Genomic DNA, 26,756 nt, shown 5'->3' with positions numbered 1-26,756 from the left:
CCCTGGGCCACACTTTGAGTAGCAAGGCCATAGACTATTAGGAACATAGATCTGGAGGTCACCACAGGGATGGAATGCCCTCAGAGTATAGGCCAAAACTGGAGTCCTGACAGCGAGCAAAATCCCCAGGGAGAGGCTGCCCAACAAGGAGGGAAAGGGGGCCAGGCCTGAGTGGTGGGGAGTGCCTAGGATGGAATGTCTGTATCAGGCAAGGTCCCCAGAGAAAGAGACCAGAGAAGAGTGAGCTGTGAGACAGGAATGGGGAGATCCAGGTGAAAGCTGCCTCTGGGAGTTTCTCAAAGAAAGAGTTCAACAGTGTGAACTCTGGGAGGCCAAGTAGAATACAGATTGCATCTATACTCAACCTGAATAAATTGTACTTTTCTCATTTTTAAAAAATGGCTTGTTTTCCTCGGAGGTGGGGGGAGGGTGGGAATCCCCAAGTGCACAAGGCTAACAGACTTTGGCACTGAGCTGTGTCTAGTCCACTCAGTGTATTTTATCCAAAGCCGCCCTCATTTTCCCATAGCGTGGGAGATTTGGACAAGACTCTTACAGAATGTGCAAGTGGGATGTGATGGGTGGCTGTGGCACTGTTCTGTTGCTTCTTTTGTCACTGGTAAAGGATGACTTGGTGCCTGCTTTCTAATAAACACAGCTCAATTAGTTCCACACCAATTTATTGTCTGATTGTTAAATGTTAATGTACTGCACCCTATAGTTTTAAATAGAATTAGAGATGTTTACAGCTTCGGTTATATGCACCTTGTTCTTCTACATTAAACTTTATTACAAGTGTCCTCCATCAACAAACAGGAAAAAAGCTCATTAGTGGCTAGTCTGAGGCTGTGGCTGCTGTGGAAGGAAATGGAGTTCCTTTTTCCTTTATTATTGTTTTCTGGCTACTGGGGTGGCTGGGTGGGATTCTTCCCTGTTTATGTGTATAATTAGAACTTCAGACTCCTCAGTATATGGATGAGTGTTAGGGAACCCACCGATACCCTGTGTTCTTATGTAGAAGTCTATGCTGTGTTCATGAAGGGTCAGTTTTCTAAAGAGTCTGTGATCTACAAGACCTTTAGAGATACTATACCGGGTCCCCAAGCAATATCATGATGAACCTGGGGAAACTAGGTAGGTGACAAGGGACCTGCCAGTTGGGACCTGGGCTCTTGACTCCCAGTCCCATAGCCTCCAAAGTTCGTTGGCCCTGACACGCCCCCATCCTACTACCTACCATCTGGCTATGGGAGGCCCACTTGGGTGTACCTAGCTCCTCGGGGCTGGGGCTGGTCTTTGCTCAGCTAAGGATTGGGGCTGCCCATCTTCCTCTTTGCAGGATTTCTTCCATTCTATTCCTTTCTCAGCCCCAGGGCAGGTTCCTGGTTTTCAGAGTCCTGAGTACCACAGCTGTGACTGTAGCCCAGGCCAGCTCATGGTCAGTTTGGAATTCTTCAAAGTGTCTTGTTCTTGCCCCACTCTTCATTCTTCTATCTCATCAGGATTCCATTTCCTGGTTCTCTAGGGATCTCCTTCCCCAGGTAGCTCCTCTTCTCATGCATTCAACCTTTCCCTCAGTCCCCAAAGTGACAAGTGTTTCTCACCTAAGATAGACCTCTTACCAAGGCATCATTCTCCTCTGACTCCTTCCTTCCCCCTCCAGTCTCTGCTCCCAGCTGCCTTGCTCCAGCCTCTTGCCCCTGCTGGTGCCTTTGCCACCCCTCAACTCAGCTCTGCTCACGGACTTTCAGAAGCACTGCTGAGTGTCTGTTCTATTGCAGAGTATTCTCTGCACACTTTTGACACAGGTGACCTTTTCCTCTTTGAAACCAACCCCTGATTTTCTAATGCAATTCACCTTCCTGTACTTGGGCCACCACCCACTTTCCTTTCCTGGTGTTCATTCCTCTACCCAGCCGTTCAGCGATGGATTTCTATCAAGTTCACTCTTGGCTCTTTCTCTCTCACTCACACCTAAAGTTTCTGGCCACTTTCCAACTGCATCCTGAGAACTCTGCATCCATAACTCCAACTTGATCCCTGTCCTAAGCTCTGTAGCTGCTCTCTGGCCCTTCCCCTCAGCATCCCTCATGCCTCTCAGAGGCAAATGGACACCCTAGGCCTTCCTTCAATACCTATCTGGACATCCTGGCTAAGAATCCTTCTGTTCATCCCATAACTAGAGCTGTGACTCTGGTGTCACTGGAGATGTTAGAATTATTGCTGACTTTAATGAAAAATGCTGAGTTCTGGGCACTGGGCTGATCAGATTTTCTCTCATCTCATTAGGCCAGTGTAATTCCACCCTGATCTCAGAAGGAGACATGGAGGTTCAGAAAACTTGTATAGCCAGCCACCTTCCCCATCTGCTCCAGGCACATGGTTCCTGTTTCCAATCAGCTCTGGTCACCTCTCTCATGGATCACCATACTCACTCCTGACTTGTCCTCTGTCATCTAATCCACCCCCTTAAATGGCTGGCCCTACAGTGTAGACTGGCCAAGTCTCCCCCACCCTGCTACTCACACCCTTAAAAACTTTAGGACACAGACCAGCCTCCAAAAGTTGCCAAGGCCCTTTGTGAACTGGCTCCTCCCCACCTTTCTGCTTTCATCTCTTGCCACTTTCCCTCTGCACCCTCTGTGCAGGCCATGATGACTGTGGGCTGCCATTTTAGGAGCTCAGTGCCTATGTGGTATGGGACATCACAGTTGAAAGAAGGCCTGCCATGCTGGGCATGGTTTGGGACCACAGCAGTGGTGATCATTAGAACCCATGAGTGTTTGGGATCAGGCCTTCAGGGACCAGTGAGTTCCCCAGAGGCAGGTAGCCACACAGCTCTGACTTTGGCAGCATACAGAGCAAAAGCCTGAGAATCAGGGATCTGAGGCAGGGCCCTATGCCTCTGGTTCTTCGATGGGTTTAGGGTCTGGTAATGGCACCCACAGCAGCACTGGTGGCAAGCTCTGGAATAGCTTGTGTGTGAGGCTGTGTAATGGGGAGTGCCTGAGTCCCCAGGAGGTGAGCAGGCTTTGTCTATACTGACTGAGTAAGCAGGACGAGAACTGAGCAGAGTGATGACACAGATGAGGTCTCTGGGCATTCTCTGACAAGCCAATGCAGGGACAACCAAAGAAGAGGCAGGGTCTGCTCCTATGTTGGGGGTTCCCAGTGGACCTCACTGTGCAGCAGCAGGTTTTATCTCTACCCTGCAGTGGCAGCACAGGCCTCCCCAGTCTCCAGGAGAGACCGACTTGGGGAGTCAGCTTTCTGCACAATAATGAATGCTTGAAACAACGAACTCATAAAGGGAAAAGGTTTATTTTGGCTTGTGGATTCTGGAGTTTCCAATTCAAGAGCAAGTGAGCCCTTTGCCTTGGGCCTCTAGTGAGGGCAATACACTGTGGTGGGAGCTTGCAGTAGAGTGAGACTGCTTACATCCTCAGCCAAGAAGCAAAGAGGAAGAGACCTGGGTCCTATAATCCCCTTAAAGGGAACACCTCCATAGGCCTAACCACTTCTTACTAGGCTCCACCTCCTAAAGGTCTCACCAACTCCCAGTAGAATTACCCAGGCACCAAAGCTTTTCCATGGACCTTTGGAGGACATTCATTCAAACCATAGCAGGTGGTCTCTAGGGACATGACCTCTTTATAGAATGTTGGAACTGACAGATAGCTTAGATGTTGTCTACTTAAAGCCCCCTTCCATTTTCTGCCATCTGATCATGATCTAAAGGAGTGTTGAGGTCACAAAGCCTCATAGTGACTCATCAGGATCAAAACTCAGGTTTCTTCTCCTCCTTTCCCTGCCCTTCTATTCCCATCCTCTTGTGCAGTGCCCCCTCTCACACCCAGAGGGTGGCAGTGCCCCAGCCTCATGGAGTGGGGGGCTGGAGGGAGCCATCCAGTGAAAAGTGACCATTGGTGGCCTCCTGCTGTCATGAGTGGGGAGCCAGTTCTGCAGTGGGTTGAAATCATCACATACTGTAAGTTTCTCCCAGGAGGAAAAGCTCAGGACACACTTTTGGGGGAAATATCCATCTGAGCAGAACGCTCATGAAGGGCAAGAAGCTATTGGCAGACAGAGGGCAGGGACCTTCCTGGACTATAAGTACCTACCTGTTTGCAGATCTTCTCCTGGGAAGGTGCCAGGCCCCAGAGAGCAGGAGTGTTGGGCCCTGGCAGCCCTTCTGGGGGATTGCAGTATATAGTGTGACCAGAAATTGCCTGGGAAATTAGACGGGCCACAGGGTTTTGAATGGGACCTTCAATGGTATACAAGGAGGGAGGTCTGGTATAGCTCATGAGACAGCCCTGGTCTATTATGAGGAAACAGGCCATTCAGAAGGCAGGTTAAACGCTTCAGTGAAAAGGACACTGTGGCATGTCCCCAGGATTTCAGAAAGAGCAAACAAGACATATTGTGTTAAGAAATTCTTCAAAGTCTCTAAATTCTAGAGTGCGTCACATTCTCAACCCCAAATGAAGAAAGCTTGGGGGGTGTTTACTTTTAACTCATTTATTTAGTTTAGAAGATTGGGACTTCATGCGGTTTGTTACTGTGCACATGGTTTATTCTAAATATCCAAGTAGAGATGAAGACCATTGCTATTGTACAGATTCCTTCTATCCATTGCCAACTTAGCCATTGGCAAGTTGTGACCAAGTGGAAGAGCAGTCAAGGAGCTATTCATCCAGGAGTTGGGACTTTCTAAGTTAACCGGTAGTCAGGTAGACATTGTCCCCTTGCCCATTCCTTGGCTCCTAGTCCAGGAGTCTTCCTACCTCCCTTCTCCCATCTTTGTGAACTCTGAGTAGCAACCATGCTACTCGGTGCTGACAGTGCCACCTGGTGGCTGTCATTGTGAACTTGTATTTCCCTGGCTGCATCACAAGGCCTCTCTCCCCCTTCTCTTCCAAATTCAGTTCCATCTGCTTTCCTCTACATTCACACACATTCTTTTCTTGATCCAACCTTGGTCCAAACATCCCTCTTCATTTTCTTAGTCTATCTTACCCCTTTCTTTCCTGCCCCTTTATTCCATTTTCAAGTAAAATAATAATGAATTCCACGTACCTTCAGCAGGCTATAAACTAACCCAGTGTGTTCAAACAGTCCTCCCTGACTTGGGTACCAGACTCAGGATCAGATCTCCAGATAGGGTTCAGTGTCTGGAATTATTTCGCCACATGTATAATTTGTTTTCTTTTGCTGTAGCCCTGGGTTTTCTCAATAGCATGATTTTAGAGTCAGAAGATCTGGCCCCAAACTTGGATCTGTCTTTCCATTGCTGTTTCTTTGGGAAGCTATTTAAGCTCTCCAACCTGCAATTTCCTCATTTGAGAAATGGCCACGGCCAACAGGATTTGAAGACTCACCTTTCCATGGGAAATAAGCACACCTCTAGGGAAGAGGGTAGGGTTCATGGGAAGAAACCCCAGATCTCAGAGCAGAGCAGGGGTGGGTGGGTGAGGGTGCTTCAGGAAAGGCAGGCACATGGAGGGAGTGTAACTTCTACAGAGGGCTGCAACCCAGAGACAAGCTCCTCCACAAACCTGGGATGGGGGGAGTCATGCTGGGAGGTCCACCAACCAGGTTGGCTGTCTTATCAGCTTGTTCTCAGTGGAGAAAGGAGATGAAACTTTTTGCTCAGAACACATGGAGCACTGTGCTTGGCCCAGAGCCTGCTCCATGAGGGTGAGTTCCTGCCGCTGGCCAAGGGCCTTCTCTGACCCCTGGCAATGGTCCCCAGCTCCTGACTTTGCTTCCATGGCATGTCTTCCTTTTCAGACTGTGTTCCATGGGGAACAAGGTTATGAGACAGTGGCTTTCTTGTCTGCTGGGGACATCGAGATCCACTGAGGGTAGACCCCTGTCTGCAGTGCCCTGCTGCCCATCACAGTGCCTACTGCTTTGCATTGCTTCTCAGTGCTGAAAACAGCAACACACAGTGGAGAAGGACTGTGAAGCTACTTTGAAAACTCAAACAAAACAAATCAAAAACCCCACAAAACAACAACAACAAAACCCGACACATGGAAGGGATTTTCTTTTTTTCCTATAGATTTTTGTTTCTCTGTAAAGCCGCCATCCAAATCCTCTGTCCAAACCACATTGTCCAGAGCTTCCACACTCAGCAAAAAGACACTGCTATATTTATCTTGTTGGCAGCCCCCTCTGCCAACAGAGACCAGCTTGAAATAACATGATTGTCTGGGGGTGGCGACAGGCTATGGAGGCTGACGGCACCCCCTCTGCTGCCATCAGACCTGTTGTCTGTGATGGGAACCTGGTATGCACGTCAGTTGCCTACAGAAGAGAGTTTGTAGATTTTTCCAGAGAAGTAGTGGACCAGTATGAAACAAGGGGCCAGCTCACAGACTCAGAACTCCCAAATAGTGTCTAGTGCATCTGTTGGAAAAATCACAGCTGAGTTCTTGGTTCTGGGGGAAAATGTCCTCAGCTTCTTAAGGAGGTACCTGACCATAGTGTCTAGATGCAGCTAATGTGCACAGGCTTGAGTTTATTAAAATCAAAAGTTGGATGAGGAGCTAGACGTATAGCTCCATGGTAGAAGCACTTGCTGCACCTGTGTGAGGCCCTGAGTTCAATCCCCAGCACTGCAAAAGAAATTGCAAGCTTTTCCTTGGGAGAAATCCCAACCCTGGAACAAGGCAGTGAGGATAGCTTGTGTTTGCAAGTTGCTTCTAGTTTGCAAAGGAAGATCCTGGTGTTTCATATTTCTCCCTGAACTCAGTACATTGTTTTAATGTGGTACTAGCAAAGGAAGCCAGAGCTTACACTGCTAAGCACCCACTTGACACTGAGCTCCATCCTTGGGCCCTCAACAAATGTTTTCAAGTGCTCTTTCCAAGGGTAGTCCAGACCTTCTATCCCTTCCTGGCCTTTTAACAAAAGCAGAGACATCCTGGCTGCCTCCCCACACTACATCTGGCTCACCCCTCTCCTGTCTGTGTCTGTATTAAGTGCCTGTCACCCTCCAGTGACACATCACCCCCTTCCTCACTGTGTGTGACGTTCAGCCAGGCCAAGTAAGCCTCTGATTAAATGGGATCTCCACAGCTCTCGGAATGTCAGCTTGAAGCATGGAGACCAAGCTTCTAAACAAGGATGGATACTCTGAATCCCATCTTTTGAGCTTTCCAATCTGCTCCCATGGGTCACTTGAAAAACTGAGCTCACTGACGTGTGTTTCTTCACTTTTCAAAATCTTTGCTTATTTTATTGTGGAAAGTGTGTGTGATTTAAAAATTATCATATTATCTGTTGAGTAGAAAATCCTATGACATTAAGTACATTCACATTGTCACATAGCCATCCGCCTCCTGCATGTGTTTTATTATCCTAAATAAAAATTCGATGACCTTTAAGCTCCCTTAGGTCCTTAGGACCCAATGTTCTACCCTCTGTCTCTGTGACTGTGATGGTTCTAGATGATCCTAGATGGTTCTAGGATGCTGCAGTACTTGTCTTTTATGACTGGCTTATTTCTTTGGTCAGTAACGTTCTCATGGCTCACCCATGTTTTAGCTTGGGTCAGAACTTACTCCTGTTTTAAGGCTCAATGATACTCCCTTGCGTGTGTCCACTCATTTGTCAATGGACACTTGAGTTGCTTCCACCTTTGGCTGTCGTAAACAGCCCTATGACACACATGGATGTACAACCATGAGTCTCTGGTTTCAAAGCATGTTCCTCGAAACTTTTCACCATCACCCAGCACAGGGTGGGTGTCCGATAAGTATACCTCGACTGACTTGTTACCACCATTTGCTATGGTTTGAATGTGACCTCTCAAAAACATGTGTTGGAACCAATCTCCAATACAACAGCGCTGGCGAGTGGGACTTAATGAGAGCTCATGAGGGCTCTGCTCCCATGAGTGGGTGCATGTTAAATGTAAAAGAATTTGAGGCTGTGTTCAACTCCCTCATGGGCGTGCTCTTGCCCTTCCGCCTTTTGTCATAGGATAATGCAGTATGAAGGTCTTTGCCAGGTGCCTGCCCCTTGACCGTGGGCTTCCCAGTCTCCAGAGCTGTAAGAAACAAATATCTGTTTTTAAAAATGACCCAGTCTTGATGTTCTGTTACAGCTGCACAAAATGGACCCGGCTACCATTCACCCCTCCCTAGAGCAGTGCCTTTGGAAGTCAAGTTTCTCTTTGAGGGACCTTCAGGAAATATTGTATTAAATTAACAATAATCAAGGATAAAATTAGTACTAACTTAGTAAATTAGGATTCTAACTTGCAGCTGAGTTCTTATTTAGCAAGATAACCTAACCAGGGGTGGGGGCGGGAGTGGAAATGACTTGAATGAGATTCACAGAAAAGCCTCACTGTCTGGTTTTTATAGTGGAACATTCCAGTGACCATGTTTGCAAAGCATGGTTTGAGATCCAGACTTGGTTTGGATCCTGGCAAAAGTGCTGTGAGACCAATTTACAGGGACTTCTTGCTGGTGATCAGTACCCCTCCAGGCCTCAACCTAGTGACAGCCAGATATCTTAGGAACTGGTACTCTGGCCCAGGTACCATTGGTCTAAATTTGTCCATCCTGAGCAGCCCAGTAGATGCCACTCTGGTTTCTGTTCTTTCAGAGGAGCCCTAAAATCATGAAGGCTTAGACTAGGGGAGGTTCGGGAGGCAGGAGGAGACAGAGCTGGCTGAACTCTGAGAGATGGAGGGTACGGCTTAGGCCCTGCTGACCTTCTAAAAGCCTGCAGGCTTCAAACATTTCTAGCTGCTTTCTTACTGTTTTGAGCCTCAGTTTTCTCGACTATGAAATGCAGAGGGTCCTCTTGTGCTGGTGACGAGACTGCCCACAGCCTGCTCAGGACACAAAGTCCATGCTGGTCCCTTCTTGGCCCCTCCAAACCACCCCTGCTACATCTCTGTGGAAGGCCTATCTCGGGCTAGTTTCATCTGCAATGTTCTGACGATAGCACCCTTGATGATGTTTGTGAGGGTGAGAAAAAGGCACAGCATGCACCTGTGCGGGGATGGTCCACAGCAGGTGCTGAATGGATGGATCCTGGGTGTCAGAGGCCTCTCTTCTCTTCCCTCGTGCTCTGCGTGTCTTAACAGCTACCTTGGGCCTCTGGCGGGGGCTGCTGAGTGGGAGTCTCCCTGGCAGGCCTCTGCTCAAGCGATACTAATTGTGCCAGAGAGAACGGCTCACTAGAGTGGAAAATAGTCCTCATATATCTCGCTGAAGACGATAATGACCTTTTAAATAACAGAAGCAATTTTATTTCAATACCTCAATTACTCTGAACTCTCAAATGTCAAAGTGCTCGGCACTTTCAAAATAGCTTAATATAGACATTTATAGCACTTAGACACAGCTAGTTTCTTAGCTAACCTAATTACGTGTTGTACAGGAAATGGCAAAGCTGACCATCTGTGTTATTTTTCACAGGGATCCCCATGCACAGCCCTCAGCTTGCCCTGAAATCTGCCAGCTGGAATCTCTCCCCGGCAGGGGCTGCTGCCCTGGAAGAGGTATGTATGGGTTCTGCCGAGCCCAACTCAAGTTAAATGGGAGAAGAGGTTGGAAGTAGGCCCCCAGTTTGGTAATGCCAGAGCACTGTGTCCTGACTCATAGGACTTGCATGTGGGCTGTGAGGGTCCCTGGGACAGAGGAATGACCAGCAAGAGAGCCAGTGTGAACTAGGTGGGAGTAGTGAGGTACTTGTGCTATGTCCAGCAAAGCCAGGCGTCACCAGCCCAGCATGGGAGGTAGTGACACCAGCATCTCCGGATGTGGCCTCTGGCACCTAACCTCTCCACATCTATAGCCCAAAGGCTGCCCTGGTGATGGACTCTCAATGCCACACCCTCCCCCATTTCCTCTCTGACCCCATCCCATCCCTGCTGCTTCCTGTCACCCTGCCCAGAATCACAGTTATCTCCTGCTGCTTCTCAGAACAGCACATCCTGCCCGAGGACTTGTACTTGCTCATCTCTGTGTCAGGATCCCTTGAAAACCACAAGACCTACTCCCTGTCTGGCTTGCTTCAGTTCTCAAATGTCACCTTAGTGGCAAGGCTGTCCATGGCTTCCCAAATATATGTATCTCCTTGCCCCTTCCCTGGAGAGGCACCTTCCATCCTAGGTGTAATCCTTGTGTATTTGTTGCTTGCTTCCTGAGGTAGAAGGTAAGCGCCACACAAGCTGGACATCCTGCTTTCTGTGCACGCTGCAACTCCAGCACCTTTCCCAGGGCTGAGACACAGCAACCACGTGACTAGTGTATAGTAAATGTGTGATTAATAAGTGAATGGATGGATCCAGATCATGGATTGGTTCCAAGTTGGAATAACTATGATGGGGGGAGCAGCCCATGGTTCAGGACTGGTTATGGTGAGTGGCTGCTGAAAATCAAGCTGTGGGCCAAGTGCAGTGGCTCACGTCTATAATCCCGGCTCCTTGGGAGGCACAGATTGGGAGGATCATAGTTTGAGGCCAGCCCATGCAAAACCCCTTGGCTTTAGGATATCATCCATGGTTGTCACAGTCCTCAGGAACCAGCCCTGGAGATTTATCCACCTTCCTTAAGGATGTCACCTTTCACAGCTCCTCAAGACTCCCCCTGCCCATCTGATCTTGCAACCTGAGCCCTGTCTGACTTCTTTGCACGCACCCCTGAGTCTAGCTGAGCCACAATCATGCCGTGTTCTACACAGAAGTGGGGAGCAGATGCCTCTCCCCACCCGAAGCTACTTTACTGCCCTGGTTTTTGAGCAGTTCCCATGCTAAGTTTCCCCTTGCTCCTCCTAGAGGTTGCCCTGGGCACTCACCCAAGCACAGCCCCGACTAATACAGCCCATAACCTAAGAGGGATTTTTAAATGCTTGAAAACAAAAGAAGAGTATTTTGTGACCTGAAAGTGATAAGAGATTGCATGTTCAGCGTTCACAATAATTGAAGTTGTACTGGAACACAACCACCCTCATTCATGTGTTTATGTACAGATATATGTGTCCCTATTGACAACAGTTTGCTGATTTTCAACTTTACGACGGCACACAAGTGACATGCAATCAATAGAAGCCGCCATACTTCACACTTTGAGTTTATTTTTGCCTGGGCTAATGATATTCGGTCTGACCTCCTCTCGCCACGCAGGCCAGCAGCAGTGACTGCAGCTCCCAGTCAGCCCTGTGACCATGAGGGAGATCACAGCACTCTACAGTGTGCTGTACTGCTGAGCTGGGTGTTGTGGATTAGGTGGATCGGTGCTTTTACCACTTAGGATATTTTCAGCTTACAATGGCTTTATTAGGACATAACCACATCTTACATGGCGGAGTACTTGTTTTGTCGCCGGTGGCTTTCACACTGTCAAGGCAGAGTTTTTCTTTCTGAAAACTGCCAATTTTCCAATATGTCTGCACCACTTTACATTCGGATGTGCCGTATTTGGGCATCCCAGTTCCCCATAACCTTGCCATACATGGTGTGGTCAGTTTTCTTAGATGGAGCCACTTCTGAAGTGCTGTGCCCTGTCATTTGGCTTTAATTTCCACTTTTCTAATTTGCCATCCAGAGGTCTTTGGTGAAGGCTATGCTCAAATCTCTTACATTTATTTACAGGGTTATTTCATCATTAACTTGTGGAGTCTTTCATTACGATTTGGATATAAGTCATTGGTCAACCAAGTGTTTCGCGACTATCTTCTCTTTCTGCTCATTTTTCACTTTTTCAAAGAATAGACTATCTTACATTTACTAAAGTCCAATTTATCATTTTTTCCCTGATGGATCATATGTGTTGGTTTTGTATCTTAGAGATCTTTGAATAACCTCAGTTCACAAAGAAGTTTGTTTCTAGCAGTTTCATAATTTGAGGTTTCACTTTTAAGACTATGATTCATTTAGAAGCAATTTTTCTTTATGGTGTGAGGAATAGATCATCGTTATTTCTTTGCACATGAAATCCAGTGTTCCAACACCATTGGGTGAAGGGCTTTCTTATCCCCCATATGGCCTTGAGGACTGCCATGTGTGGGTCTGTTTCTGGACCTTGTAGTGTTCTTCAATCCATCTGTCCACTCATTGCCGACAGCACACTGTCTTTATTGCTCTAGCTTTGCAATAAGTCTTGAAATCAAATATGGTGAAGCCTCTGGTTTTGTTCTTTGTTCAATGTTTTTAGGTTCTAGGTTATTATAGATCCTTTGTATTTCCAAATGAATTTTAGAATCAGCTTGTCTATTTCTACCAAAAAGCCTGTCATGATTTTGATCTGTAACTCCATTTCGGGAGCACCGACATGCTAATAATATTTAGTCTTTTGGCTCACGGCTACCGTACATGTCTCCATTTAATGAGGTCAATTTTCCTCAACAATGTTTTTGAGGTTTTCAGGGAAGCTTCAAATCTTTTATCATATTGATTCCTAAGTAGTTCATATTTTTTATGTAATTTTAAATAGTATTAAGGTTTTCATTTCAATTTCTGATTGTGTGCTAGGGCTGAGATTTTAAGAGATTGGGTGTAGACTATGATGAATGAGCTTACTTGAAGATGTCACAAAGGTTTGTGGCTGAGCAACCAATAAGATAATGCTCCACCCTTGATGTTGGCCAGCAGAGACTGGGTGGTATGACCACTTTCGTTATGGTTGTTATGCTACTGAGAAATTTGCATGCTGCATCACTGGATTCCCATCTCACATGCATATTCTCCTTAAATCCTCACAACCACCCTACAAGGTAGGTTCCATGACTCCCGGGAAACAGATTAGCCGGTTTCCCCCAGAGTTACCCAGCTCCTGAGAGGAAGTCAGGTTCAAATGCAGGAGTCTGCCTCTACTAGAACCACAGCCACATGCCCCTCCTCTTGCAGACAGGGAGCGAGGAGTGGAGTCTGTCCTTCCCACTCTGTCTCTACACTGTGACTTGGAGGGATGTACTTGGGACCTCTTCTAGGCCATCTGCTTCCTGAACAGAATGCAGTGCTTGCCCCAGGACCTTGGGTAAGGACAGAGTCTCTCAGAGTACCTTCAGGGATCCCAGGAGAACTGTAAGATACTTGTTTCAGTGCATGGACAAGCTTTTATTTGCATTTATTTTATGTAATTAGCAAACCACAGACTGAATCCAATCTGCAATTTTGCAGACAGTTAATGCTTAGGTGAGGCATGTCCAAAAAGTAAAAAGAGTGACATTGAAGACAAATATTAAGAAACTAGTAGCTTTGTGCAAGTGACATAGACAAACCTTGAAGATGGTATGGGAATGAGAACGATTTGGCAAATAATTGAGTTGGGCATAATACCTCCAAGAGAGGAGAAGGAAAGTCGTTATTGTCATATCAGACCCTGTGTGAAAACAGCATTAGTTATCATTTCCTGGGCCCCTGCTCTGAGCTAGGAAAGTGACACCTGCTATTTCATTCAACTTTCAAAGCAACCTTGAATGTCATTATTTATTCTTCCTACGTTACAAGATGACAACAAGAAGAAAAGACACCTAAGGAAGAGAAGGCACAAAGCCTGGAGTAGCAGGGACTGTGAGCATCCCTCAGATCCAGGCACTGTGGGGCAGAGGCAGTGCCCCTGCTTGAGGGGAGCAGGCTGTATGTCACCTGTGCTCACAGTGAGTGAGTCTTCCAGTCATAGAGGGTAACCAGCTACAGTGCTGAGCTCCCTGTTGTAGTTGGCCAAGCTGATCTGGCACAAAGATGCTCAGTTTTTTCTATTCACTCTTGAACCTATTCTCCTTCCTTTGTGTTTCATTGGGAAGTGGGGCAGGGCAGCTGTGCCTCTGAGGCTCCAGGTCCTGGAGGTAGACTGCTTGACTTCCTCTGTCTGTGGCACACCCAAGAGAGCAGGACTCACATGGTACTGGAGAGGGGGTGCTAGGCCTGAGCCTTCAATGGGCTCTGCCACTGCCCTGCCATGTGGCCTTGGCAAGTGCCTTCCTTGTCTGTGCCTCAGTTTCTCTATGTGTGAAGGAGCAAAGTTCTAGGTTTTGTGTGGCCCACAATGGCCACAGGCTTTCAAGAGTTATGTGTCAGGCATCTGTGAATGGACTTAGCCTCTCTCCACCATGTTCCAGCCTGGCATGGTTTAGGCACTCAGTGGACCCTTGCACAATGCTCGTGAGTGAGTAACTGACTGAATGAACAAGTCCTAAGTGTAGTTGAGGGAACATCGCTGCACTGATGTCCGGGAGAGTTCATCATGCCTGGGTGAAGCCCACAGGGCTGCAAAGTGGCACTGCCTGACATTAACACCTCATCTCCCTCCAAGTCACTGCAGGTTGTATATGTATTATGATGCATTTCTGGCAAATGGCAGTGGAGGACCAAGGGCTGTCTCTGTATGGACTAGTTGTGGGATAGATGGATATCTCAGCTTAGGGCCAAAACTGTTCCCTGAGCTCCCAGGAACTCAATGAAGGAGATGATTTGGAGGGTCCTCCAGTTTACTATGAAAGATATGGAGGTGCTTTGAGGCAGTAATCCCATAAGAGAAAAACTGAAAATAGCACATTCGTGTGAACATTCACGTGCGTGCACACGCACACACACAGAAACACACACACATACACACATGCTGATCTGCACATGTGATGTGTACCCAAGAACTTACTAAAGCAAAACTGATTTGTGTTCAGAGAGATTTGATTTTATGCTAAACAAATTTCATCAGGATTTTCATATGAAAAGTCTATTTTCCCCCAAATGTGCCCTGCCTGGCCTGGCTGCATTTTAATGTGGTCAAATCCAATCTCTGAGTTCTCTGCAGGCCCCAGACTGGGTTCTCAGGACTGGCTGCTGGCTGAGTTTGGGGGAGGTGGTAGCTGTCACTTCCAGAGCTCTGCGCTTCTCTCCTGGAGCCTGGAGCACAAAGGAACAACAGGTGGGGCCGATGCAGAGTAGGAGGCTGCAGTCTCCTGGAAAATGGTGGGGAGGACCCAGAATGTTGGTCAGTAGCACCGAGAGCTACATGTGGGCCCTCTGTGAGCCTCTGCTGATGTATTTCAGGCTGTTCAGTAGAGAGTTCACCCATCACCACTCCATACCTGTGAGTCCTGTCAGGTTCCCTGGCTGGGAACCAACTTTCCCTTGCCTCTAAGAAGTTAAGGTAGGGTAGCCAGAGTTGGCAAATAAAAATTCAAGACATGTGGCTGAATTTGAGTTTCCCATGCGCAATGAAAACTTTGTGATCGTAAGTATGTCTCAGGTGGGAGTGGACCTGTCCAGATGCTGATGGGGGCTCAGCCTTAGGGGACCCTCAGGACGTGAAGCTGTCTCCCAGAAGGACTCCAATGCCACCATAATGCCTGTCTTGTGCTTTCAAAGTCACACTTGACCACTGTTCTTCTCGGTGCCCTATGATCAGAGGGGGCTCTACTGTCCAGGTCACCCTCCCTGGATTCAGGACATGAAGAATCAAGGAGGCCCAGGGTGAGCATCCTGTGATGGATGGGTGGCCGCAGCATGCTCTGGGAATGTGACCAGAGCTGAGTCTTCCTGGGGGAGCAGGGGATGCAGCACTGCTCATAGGGGCAAGCCATGCCATCACTGGGGTGGGGCTAGGGCTGGTGTCACCATTATTAGGAAGTTTTGACAGAGGGCAGCTCAGCTGAATGAGAGTCAGGCAAGGGTTTCGTCTTATTACTGAGCAGGTAAAAGAAAGTAAGTGGAATGTGGGGTCCCTGACCTCAGAGCCTGGGGAAGCCTCTCACAAGCCACTATCCTGAGATGGTAGGGTGGGCAGCAGAGGTGGTCATACCTTTTTAATTCCATCCTGTCACTGTTCCTGAGTTCCTCCCAGAGTAGGCTCCCAAGACCAGGCCCCCAGGTCTGTGGCTGCTGCTCCACATTGATGGAACCAGATTCTGCAGGCTAGGTGCCTGAGACCCATTCTACGTGTTCCTGTGCTCCTCTGCAGCTGCCTGAGAAGCCACTGAGGGAGCATGTCTACCTGCTGTCCTCGTGCCTGCTGTCCTGTGCTCCTATGCCTCCTGCCAGCCCAGGCAGAGCTTCTCTGTCCCCAGGACCCTGGCTCAGGAACATCTCAGAAAGGAGAAAACAGGATAAGTTATCAGGTGAAAGCTTGCAGCATGCCAGGTCACAGGCAGTAAGTTGCTGGCTCCAGCTAACAATTTTATGTATTATATTCATGATAAATAAACTATAATGATACAACTTATTTATTATAGCATTTTATTATACAATAAACATATATTATCTTAATCTCAGGACAAATTCCAAGCTACATACCAGGCTCCCATTTTACAGACACAGAAACTAAGGCTGAAGTGGCAGAAAGTGGAGACACAGGGGAACACCTGCAGGTGCTGCTCTTATTCACTCACTATTGCATTTGCCCTCACATTTCAGTCTCTAGGGACCCGAAGGCTGGGCCCACAGGCTGGGCACTGCCTCTTCTCACTGGACTTGGCATGCTGGCAGGTGTCCATGTGTTCCTCTCTCCTAGCCCCTGGCAGCCAGTGCTCCTGCTCTGCCTGGCCTTCCCTCTGCTATGGGTCTTGGTGCTGAACCTCATCTTTCCCCTCTCACCCCTCAGTCCCTTGTGCTGGGCTTTCTTCCATCCCCAACAACACTCAGGAGCCCCAATCCCAGCTGGCCAAATATCTGAAGCCACTGAAGCTGGTGAGAGCTTTCTTAGCAGGTGAAAGAAAGAATGTTGGACTCTTGACCTCATCTGAGGCTGGGGTTCTCCTTCTCAGCCTGTCCTGGGCCTGCCCTGGCCAAATCTGCAAGAGCTCAGAGGATGTCTGTGTGCCCTTCTGGTCTGGGTGCAGAGCAGCTTCCTTCCCTAGGTGACACATGTTGGTCCTGGAGGTATGCAACTGAGGCCCTACCAAAAGTTTTTGGTACCCCAGAAAGAGGCTGGGACCATGTGGTCACTAACTCTTCCTTGACACATACAGAAGCAGTCAGAAATGGGCTTTGCTCCTCCAGTCCTTCCCAGCCTATTCCATGGGGCTCACTCGGCCCAACGTTCCCATGTGCTCTCACGGTATCTCCACTGGCTCCTGCTCTGGATCCCAGGATATCATCCCTGGCCACATCCTGGGCTCTGGACATGACAGACCACATGTCTCCTCCAATGTCACCACCTTCTTCACTCTATTTCACCTCACCCTACCCATGGAGGGGAAGCTACTTGGACCTGCCAGCACTCAGGCTGTTGGTCACTCTGGGGACCAGCAAACTCTGAACTTCCTGCCTCCGTGGCTCATCTGTTCTCTGTATGTGCCTGGCTTAGCCAGATCTTGGGGAGCACCTCCAGGAGCCCTGCCAGAACACAGCTACCTGGGGGGCTGGGTGCCCATCTCTGCTTCTCACTCCCACTCACCTTGCTCTGTCACTAGCCTCCAGCCCCCAGCCCTAGAACAATAGCCTCTCCTCCTCCCAGCCTCTACCTTACCTGCACCTGGACCCACCTGTTCTTCCTACCTGTGGCTCAACACACCCTGTGCCTTGACAGGGCTGACCCTTCTTCTTAGAAACCCTCTTCTCCATCTCCACAAAGTCAAAGCATAACTGCACACCCACATCTTGTTCTAGGGGAGCCTCCTTTAGCCTGCATTGAGTTCTGTCCCTAAAATATACATGTCCTCATCCCAATCCCTAATACCTCAGAACATTACTGTATTTGGAGATAGTTAAAATGAAATCATTTAAAGATAATATGATTGATGTCCTTATAGGAAGAGAAGACCAGGACAGACACACAGAGGGAATCTGTGTGATGACACAGGGAGATCCATCTGCAAGCCAAAGAGATAGGCCTCAGAAGGAACCAACCCTGCTGATACCTGGATCTTGGACTTGTAGCCTACAGAATTATGAAGAAATAAATTTCTGTTAGTTAAGCCATCAATCCTGACCCACTCTGGGTTACTCTGTTATGGCAGCTTTAGTAGAATGTCACCCAGGCCTACCCTAAGACATGACATGTCTTTATAGCTTTCCACCTTAAGTCCCATTTAATTCACTGACATCTTAGCCTCAGGACCTCAGCAAGAAGACACAATACCTTGTTTTCCCATTTTCCCCATGAAATAAGGCTGATGAAAGGCAAAGATGCTGCTTGAACGGATGAAGGGAAGACAGTGAGTGTTTCCCGGCACTGGTATTTATGGCACATTTCCCTACCTTCCTGGGGAGCAGTGTTCTCTACTCATATTTATGGTTCTGTAGTGCAGACCCAGACCAATGAGGGATCTAAAAATGGGCTGTCTGCTAACAGCACATAAGACAGGGCAGGAGGTACCATGATCCTTGGCTCTGGGTCAAGAGAAGCGCCCTCCCCATCCAGGGAGCAGTGCTCTGGACCTAAGCTCTTCCTCCCCCATCTTCTCCTTTGCAAAGACCTCAGAGTTAACAGATAAATCAGTATGTCCTAACTGGCATCTCTCCCTATATTCTATATGGCTGCATACTACTCCTTTCAGAATATTTATCTTTAAATTGACTCACTGCCCCCTAAAGGCTGGATGACCTGGGGCCATAAGACACCAAGTTCATTTTCCTGCCATCCCTAGGCCTAGGCTATACTGAGTGGGATGGCCATAAAGGCCTCTGCAGGGCTTGGAGACATATGGGATAGATTTGTATCCCAACTTGGGTCCTAGAAGAGAGGCCTCTGGAAAGGCAAGCTAAGTAGTTTAACCTCCCTAAATATCCCTACGGCTTCCTGAGTTTGATTTCATTAACTATGCAGGCAAATTTCCCTTCCAGAAGTTCTGAAAGTCTTGGGGTGAGGAGGACATATTAGACTAAGGGTGATCCCAAGGATCCAAGGGCTGGCCTTTGAGTAATCCAGGCACTAGAAGTTTCTGGAATTCATAAGAGGGGTTCAAGTAATTGTTCAACCTGCCATGAGTTTTCAGGATTGCAAAATCAGTGTGTGGTCTACAGAGCTTGCTCTCTGTGTGGGGATAGGTCCTGGGAAAAGCTGGTCAAGCCAGATCGTGGTTGAGACCACAGCCTGCTGTGGCTGCAGAGGTGGGGCAGGCACTCCAGGCAGGGTGTATCCCCCAGCTGGATGCCCTTGTGCCTGCCCTGGGCTACACTTGTGTCTCTGGCTTGTGGCTGAGCTGCCAAAGCTGGTCTGCCTTACCAGCCATTCCCCACAGCCTCCCTACCTTTCTCTAGGTAGAGAGGCAAAAAACTGAAGGGGAAAGAATGGCACTCTTACATTTGGAGAATAGTTGCTTTAATAAAAAAAAAAAAAAAGACAACATGACAGTTTCCAGTAATCAATCCTCTTCTTTCAGTGCAATAACCCTGTGATACGGTAGGTTGTATGTAATTTCCTATGCACCTTGTCACCAAGCAAGTCAGTTTCCAGCACAGATGTGGGCTCTGATCTTTCAGACATAAATCCCATAGGCCACAGAGATGTGCTGGGGTACCTAGTGCTAATCACAAGAGGCCTCTTCTGTGAGAACTGGGGCAGGGGATGGGGTGACTAGAAGCTCCTTTGGGTACAGAGCCAGGCCCTGCATCACCTCTGCTGCCTTCAGACTGGTGCTGCTGCCCCGGGAGGTGCCTGGTTGCAATGTGGGAGCCTCCACCATTTGTCTCCTCCTACCCTTCAGCAGACCAGCAGAAAATCCTCCCCTTCTCATCGCCGACAAGCAGCTTGGTCTGGTTTCTTGGGAAGAGAAAGAAAAGTCAAGAGTGTTGGTGGCCAGCCTGAGCAACGTGTGTATCCCAGCCAAGACTCAGAAAATTGTAACATGTAGCTCAGTCCAAAGCCCAGTGGAGCCAACCCTGGTCTCATCTCTCTGAAGCCAGGGACTGAGTGAGAGAAATGGACAAAGACAGCAGGGACTTTGAGCTGTGAGGGTTTGCAAGTTCCAAAGTACTGACGGGAAGTTCAAGATATTGGGGATACAGGGAGCAGGCTAAAGCCCTGCCTCTGTAAGCAGAGCCTGAGACTATACTTCCTAGTGTAGAGAGAAGGGTTAATGACCATAACTGCTCCCGTGGGGTCATTGTAATGACTAAAATAATGGGAATCCAGTGCCATCTTGACGCTTGGTTTTTCTACATTGGCTTAGGGCCCTCGAAAAGCATTTTCTGTCAATGTGGGATGGTGATCATACATACCACATGTTACAGTAGGCAGTGGAACGCCTTCTTTGGTATAAAATTACAAAATAGTCTTTCCTCCTTTTATATTTCTTTATGAAATTCATGGATATTCAAGAGTTAAAGATCAAGAGAACATGTGAGTTAAAAACACCAAAATAAACTATTTCCTAAGGCCCTATGTGGCCATGTTACCTACAGCCTAGTCTGGTAGCAAACCCCAGCCTCCCTTGGGTCCCTGTGGTGAGATGGCCTTTCTGGGCTTTGCTAGGGTAGCAGCAGTGCCCTCTACTGGAGACCTAGGGAAGCAAGGCTGTGCTTACTTGGACACAGCCAAAGCTGTCACCGCAGGGCTGGCCTTGCTGGGCTTCCCTGTCAAAGCAACACTGACATCCAGCTCTCGACTCAGGGCAAGGTTCTTCTCCCACTTGTGACCTGTTGGAAGTGTGAGAGAGAAGAGTTAGAACACCCAAGTGGCTTCACACACGAGCCTGTGTACATCCACACACAGGACCACACATACACGCATATTTATATTTGTGGTCAGCAACTTGTTAAATTGAGGGGGAAAATATATTTAATCTTGGCCTGTGCTGTTGCAAAAAGGGCCGTCCCAATTTAATTTGCAGGCTGTGATAGTTACATGTGCTGACGTGCCACGGTATCCATTGTGTACCAAATTGGATTTGGGTATTATTGCTTTCTAAATTGCATGCCTAGTTCAGCAAAATTGTTCATCAGTGTTTACTGGCTTTATGTTTAATAAGATGCCCCACAATACTTTGCTGCCAGGATGTAATGCAGCCTGTAATTGCCTAGTAAAAATAAATTACATAAAGTCGGTATTATCAACTTATCTAAATCCTCTCACGCCACAACCAATAATTAAATGCTGAGAACGTTTTCTCAAAAAATATAACTTGATGATTGTTACTTCACTCATTTTAATGACTAGATTTGGGGATAGACAGTAATTCCTCCAACACGAAGGGTGAGATGGAGATACAGCAATGGGACAACCTCCATGGGCAGATATCAGGTGCACGCACCAGGGAATGCATGGGGATACAAGAGAGGGACACTGCCTTGAGTCGGAACCAGGCATTTGTAAATTCCTGCATGAGTCCAAACACCATACTTTTCCTGACTGCTTTTTATGCAACCAGATTGTGTTCAAATCTATGAGATGATTTTTGAAATAAATTGTACTCAACTGGGTTGGTCCTTGCTGCAAATGACAAATAATGAATTCCAGGCAGAAATTAGATTACATCTGCCCACAAATGCAGTATCCTCCATATCTTCAAAGATCTCCTTTCTTGCCCCTTAAGACATCCGAGGGGATGCAAAAATATACTCATCAAGAGAGCACATGTGCAACTATGCATATGTGTCATGCTTAATACTAATCCCTTCCAACAGAAGAGTTTTGAGCAACATTAGAAGAACAACATGATTCCTTATTAAATACCTTCAGCAGGTTAGTCAGGTTTATAAATCTACATACAGATTCTTGACTCTAAATTATGGTCTGATCTTATTTTTTTGGACTATGTGTGTGCTATAATGTCACTTCATCCTAATTCTTGAATTATGACTGTAGTCATGGCAGTTCAGTGGAACCGTGGTAGGTTAGGATAGATGGCAGGAGAAGAAAGTGAAGCAGATACTCCCTGTCAACCTGAAACCATTTTGTAATTTCCCCAATGTCACTGGCCACTGCATTGAAAGAGAAGAAACTCTTGGAAGTTTGAGACGGTGACAACAGTGATCTGCATTTGTGGAGTGGAGTCTTGTTTATGGTTTACTATTTTTCTGTCATCAACAGTCTACAAGATAGGATGTCCATTTGACAGATAAGTTACTAGGACAGAGTTGGATCTGGTGCCTGGTTTCCCATTTCTCATTTCCTAGACCCCAAGGCCAGTGAATACAACCACACCACAATGATGCTGATTAGAAACCTGTGAGTCTGCTGTCACATCCAGGATCAATGAAATGGTTCTGAGGTGCTTCTTCTTCATCTATCCATCCATCCACCCTCCCATCCATCTGTCTAGCTTTCTTTTTTGAGCAATAAGCCAAAACTTATGGGTCCTCAATATCTTCTAAAGGTAGAAGTTGATTCCAAGACAAAGACAGCGTGCAGTCTCACGCAGGTGCACCAGTCACTTCATGAGCAGGCTGGGGAAAAGAACCCTGTGGTAGTTCTCTTCCATGGGGGCACAGTGTGGCCACTCCTTTCCAAAGAAGTCCTGAATGCCTTAGAATGTACAAGGCCCCTGCTTTTCTTTCTCCCTGAGATGAACTGATTCCTCATGATCTCTAAGTTGTTTAGAGACGCTGGGACCAGTGAACTGAACATGACTCTTGGACTTTGCAAAGCTTGTGTTCTGGATCAGCCCAGATTGTTGATGAGAGTTGCTGAGGAAGGAATTCCCAACATAGAGCCTAGAACACAGTAGGAGCTGAGCAAAAAATCTGTGTGTGCTGACATGGCAAAAAAAATTCGTGAGCGGATAACTAAATGAATCAAGGAAGTGTAATGAGGGACATTAGATCAAGGGCAAACACAACAAGGGGATTGGACTATGAGCACATGATAAAAGCGAGAGCACACAAGGGAGGGGTGAGGATAGGTAAGACACCTAAAAAACTAGCTAGCATTTGTTGCCCTTAATGCAGAGAAACTAAAGCAGATACCTTAAAGCAACTGAGGCCAATAGGAAAAGGGGACCAGGTACTAGAGAAAAGGTTAGATCAAAAAGAATTAACCTAGAAGGTAACACCCACGCACAGGAAATCAATGTGAGTCAATGCCCTGTATAGCTATCTTTATCTCAACCAGCAAAACCCCTTGTTCCTTCCTATTATTGCTTATACTCTCTCTACAACAAAATTAGAGATAAGGGCAAAATAGTTTCTGCTGGGTATTGAGGGGGGGAGTGGGAGGGGGTGGAGTGGGTGGTAAGGGAGGGGGTGGGGGCAGGGGGGAGAAATAAACCAAGCCTTGTATGCACATATGAATAATAAAAGAAAAAAAAATAAATAAATAAAGTTTGACAGATACTGACAAAAAAAATAAATAAAGATCAATTAATACAGAATGGTTACTATTTTTAGAACAGAGTCCTCAGAAGTTGAGGAAAGTTCTCTCCTGTGGATAATCACTACTTTGGGGAAAGTGAACAAACAAGGAGCTACGAAAGGCTCAGGATGGTGAGAAAACTCTCATTTCATAGTAACATGCTTCCTTTGATTGTGGGACCCAAGAAAGATGTCTTGGTTCAATCTTTGACAAAGACAGGGCTGAGAGAGAAGGCTGGCTGCATTGGAGGAAGTGATGGTAGCAGGGGTGCCTGGACAGATGGTGGAAGTGAACAGGTGACAGCTTTGAGGGTGGGGGAGCTGGTGGTGGTGATGGCATGGTGGTAAAGGTTATTCTGCAGTGGTTGTGGCTGCTACAGTGGCAGAAATGAGAAGGATGTTATAATTGCTGGTGATATTGGGCAAGTTCCTGAACCTCTGAGTGCCTCAGTTTCCTTATCTCTCTTAGACAGGTATGTGAGTAATATCTACCACACAGTAGATATTAGGAGAGCATGCATGAGAAATGTTCGCAGTAGAGCCTGCTTATGCCCAGTTCTTTGACATCTCAGCTCTATTATGGTGGCTCTGGTTGTGGCAGTGGCAGTGACCATGAGAGCAGAAGGTGGGACTGATTTTCTTACTTCAGTCTCATCTGCCACAACTCAAAGAAGGCTCTGCCACAGAACAGTGGCTCTCTTACTTTGGTGCATACCAGACCTACCTAGGAACTTATTAGAGACTTCAATCCCAAATCCCAAGTCTTTCCACTGGGTTAGGCTGAGTAACAAGATAGGGGTCTCCATTTTAGTAGTGCCTGGACAATGCTCAGGCAGAATGATTCCAGACCCCCTTGCCATGGGGAGGTCGGTGGATTGAGCTAGGGCTTATGGGACAGTCTGGGACATGACAGACCCACTTCCTCCTCCCCAGGGAAATGGCCCCTCCCTTCTCCTGTCCACAGTCTGACTGTTCAGACATATAGCCAGTTGCATCCAGTCCTGGGCTAGGGAGTTTGGCATTCAAGAGCCATCCAGGCAGATGGGTAATAAATTAACCACAAATCACAAAGGTGTGCCTCCTCTCCTGAAGCTCAGAAGCCCAGAAACCCACACCACCACTGTCCACAAAGTCAAAGAAGCTCCCCAGAGCTCACTGATCCCTGGAGAGACAGGTTAGGACTCAACCTGTCTCATCCAAACTAGGCAGGTACCTCTGGGGCTTGGAGGCCCAGTGGAGGGTTCCTCTGCTGCTTCCTGCCCATGAACAGACATCTTCACATCCTCAGTCTTCCAAATCTGTCGAGAGAAGAGAACCTACCATGAGCTGGGAAAATGATTCTGTTTGTAGGCTATTGGTGGTGCATCCTATTCCCTCATCCCTGAGGGGCCCTGTGGTAAGGTATGGGAGCATGCCCCCTATACTTTCACATCTAGTGTTAATTTATTATCAGGAAGAGAGCTATTTAGGCTTCAGCACCCCAGTATGGAGGCTTAGCTTATTAGTCCCATCCCTGAGCCCCTAAGTGCATTCCCCCCCAATCCCTTATCTATTAAACTCCATTGTTAGCTTACCATCCTGTTACTGAGTTAAAAGCATCTTATTGCTACACTATCATCCCTGGGGGCTGTCCCATCCTCTGTGCATTGTCCCCAGCCCTCTGGGTGTCCTCAAATCGACTGCATATAACTTCTCACTGAGTCTGACTTTCTATTGCTGGAAGATAAGAGTCAGCCTCCACTCAAGTGCCTCTATGACCTCCCCCAGGCCTCACACAGCCATGGGGCTGGCCTGATCCAGGAACTTCATAGCCATGTTGAATGAATGAATGCTGAATACTGGGGAGACTCCCACTCCTGCCTTGGGCAGGCCCAGGAGAGAAATACACCCCAATATGACCCACTACAACCTCCTCATATTCCAGCCAGCCCTGGATGTCCTACTCTTCCCACAGATCCTATGTTCCTCACAGGCCACTGATGGAGCCCTATAGGGGATTTCCTGGGAGTCCCACCTTAGCCTCCTCTCTCTCCATTCAGGCTGTCCCATCAGCCTGTAGACTTTTTCACATACTCTGCCTTTTCATCACCCTCAGGACTCAGTTGAAATGCTACCTCCCCTGAGGTCCCTGTACTGGAAAGGAGTTTCCTTCCCGTGGCTCCCACCCCATTACTCCATTCCTCCTCCCAAAGCATCATCTTATGCTGAGACTCAGCCTGGAGGGATTTGGAGGGCAAAGCTAAGTTTTAGCTGGGTATGCACACAGCAGGCTTTTGCAAATGTTTGTAGAATTCAGTGGGCATTCACTTGGGCACCTTGTGCACTCAATTGACATTTCCTTCCACAAATCAAGAAACTCAAAGGACAGTTTCTTAAATAAGGTTCTTAATTATTCCTATCATCCTTTCTGTCAATCTCAGAAAAGTCACCTGTGACTTGTTCTGCCTATTTTATCCCTTAACCTCAATGTTTCTTTCTCTTCTTGGCATCCTAAAGTTTTGTCCTCTCTATGGCTCTTCTCATTGTTGATTATCTCAACAAATGGCTTGTACCACACACACACCATTTTTTGTTTGCCTCCTCTTCTAGAATTCTGATGAAAAAGGCCTGTTTCTCACTAATATCTGAACCTGCAGTGGCTTCTATGAAGTGTTTGGCATGTTCAGTGAATGTTGGATGAGTAGGTAGGTGGATGGATGGAAGGAAGGATGGATGGATGCATGAATGAAATTATGGATGGATGAGTAGATGGATGAATGGATGGGGTGATAAATAGTTGGGTAGGTGGCTAGGCAGATTAGTGAGTAGATACACGCATGGGCAAATTGTGCTGAATAAATGATACACATACCTCTTTTCAGCATTGAGCTATAATCTACTGAATGTCAGCATTCTATTGACCACTCAGCATACATATCTTGCAACATATTATATATGTGTAATATCATTTATGTGATTTTTATTTATTAACTTGTTATTTGGAAAAAGACTTGTCTTTCCCTTCATTTGCTTTAGGTATGTGATCTAGAATGGTCTCAAATGAAACCTGAAGAATTGGACCCTTGGAGGAAGTGGGAAAAATGGAGATAAACACATTTCTTGTATTATGTCCTCATTATGTCCAAAACACACCTACCCGAACCATGCCATCTTGACTCCCGGTGACAATGACATGGCTTGCATCCCATGCTGGGCCCTCCACAATGCAGCAGCAGGTTATGGCTCCTTCTGGCCCCCAGGCTGTGGTGATGTTGGCCAGAGGCTGTCCATTGACATTCCATAAGGACAAATGGGCTCCCGCACAGGAGACAATGGTGCCCTGCAATAATTATAGCTGGCTTTACTCTAAGCTGGAGGCACTGCCAGCCCGTTACCCAGTTTGTACACGAAAGCACCTCAACCTGCCACCTTCTCAAGACCAAAAAAGGTGCCCCAAGACCCCCTAAAATACTCACTTCTTTCCATCTGACTTCATAAGTCTACCATATTTTCACATAACTCTAAATTCCTCACTGTTCATATTGCAATGATGTGTTTGGTTACCACTTTCCCCAGCAGA

At 47.2% G+C, this 26,756-nt stretch overlaps 2 protein-coding genes across 15 annotated transcripts in view; one reads left to right on the top strand and one right to left on the bottom strand.

Annotated features, from left to right (window-relative positions):
- Positions 1-26,340, top strand: part of Vstm4 (V-set and transmembrane domain containing 4) — a 123,210-nt gene extending 96,870 nt beyond the window's left edge. Inside the window, exons 9-11 of one of the 6 annotated variants that reach the window (XR_012449786.1) lie at positions 9,444-9,526; positions 23,234-23,329; positions 26,213-26,340. Coding sequence is in view for 3 of the 6 variants with exons in the window: in XM_074079392.1 (XP_073935493.1) it covers positions 9,444-9,585 (142 nt within the window). In the remaining 3 variants the exon portion in view is untranslated. Of the gene's footprint in view, positions 1-9,443; positions 12,335-15,929; positions 16,149-23,233; positions 23,330-26,212 lie in introns of those variants that run through there. The other 5 variants (XR_012449788.1, XR_012449787.1, XM_074079393.1 and 2 more) reach the window with 5 other exon arrangements.
- Wdfy4 (WDFY family member 4) overlaps positions 16,188-26,756 on the bottom strand; it is a 293,488-nt gene continuing 282,919 nt past the window's right edge. For all 9 annotated transcript variants that reach the window (XM_074079382.1, XM_074079385.1, XM_074079383.1 and 6 more), the window contains 4 exons: positions 26,334-26,516; positions 24,411-24,495; positions 20,434-20,545; positions 16,188-19,670 (listed from right to left, as the gene is read on the bottom strand). In XM_074079382.1, coding sequence (XP_073935483.1) covers positions 19,604-19,670; positions 20,434-20,545; positions 24,411-24,495; positions 26,334-26,516 — 447 coding nt within the window. In that variant the 3' untranslated portion in view covers positions 16,188-19,603. The remainder of the gene's footprint in view (positions 19,671-20,433; positions 20,546-24,410; positions 24,496-26,333; positions 26,517-26,756) is intronic.

The sequence above is a fragment of the Castor canadensis genome, chromosome 7, assembly GCF_047511655.1.
Source record: "Castor canadensis chromosome 7, mCasCan1.hap1v2, whole genome shotgun sequence".
NCBI classification, from domain to species: Eukaryota; Metazoa; Chordata; class Mammalia; order Rodentia; family Castoridae; genus Castor; species Castor canadensis.
This window is presented reverse-complemented; position numbering and strand designations above follow the sequence as displayed.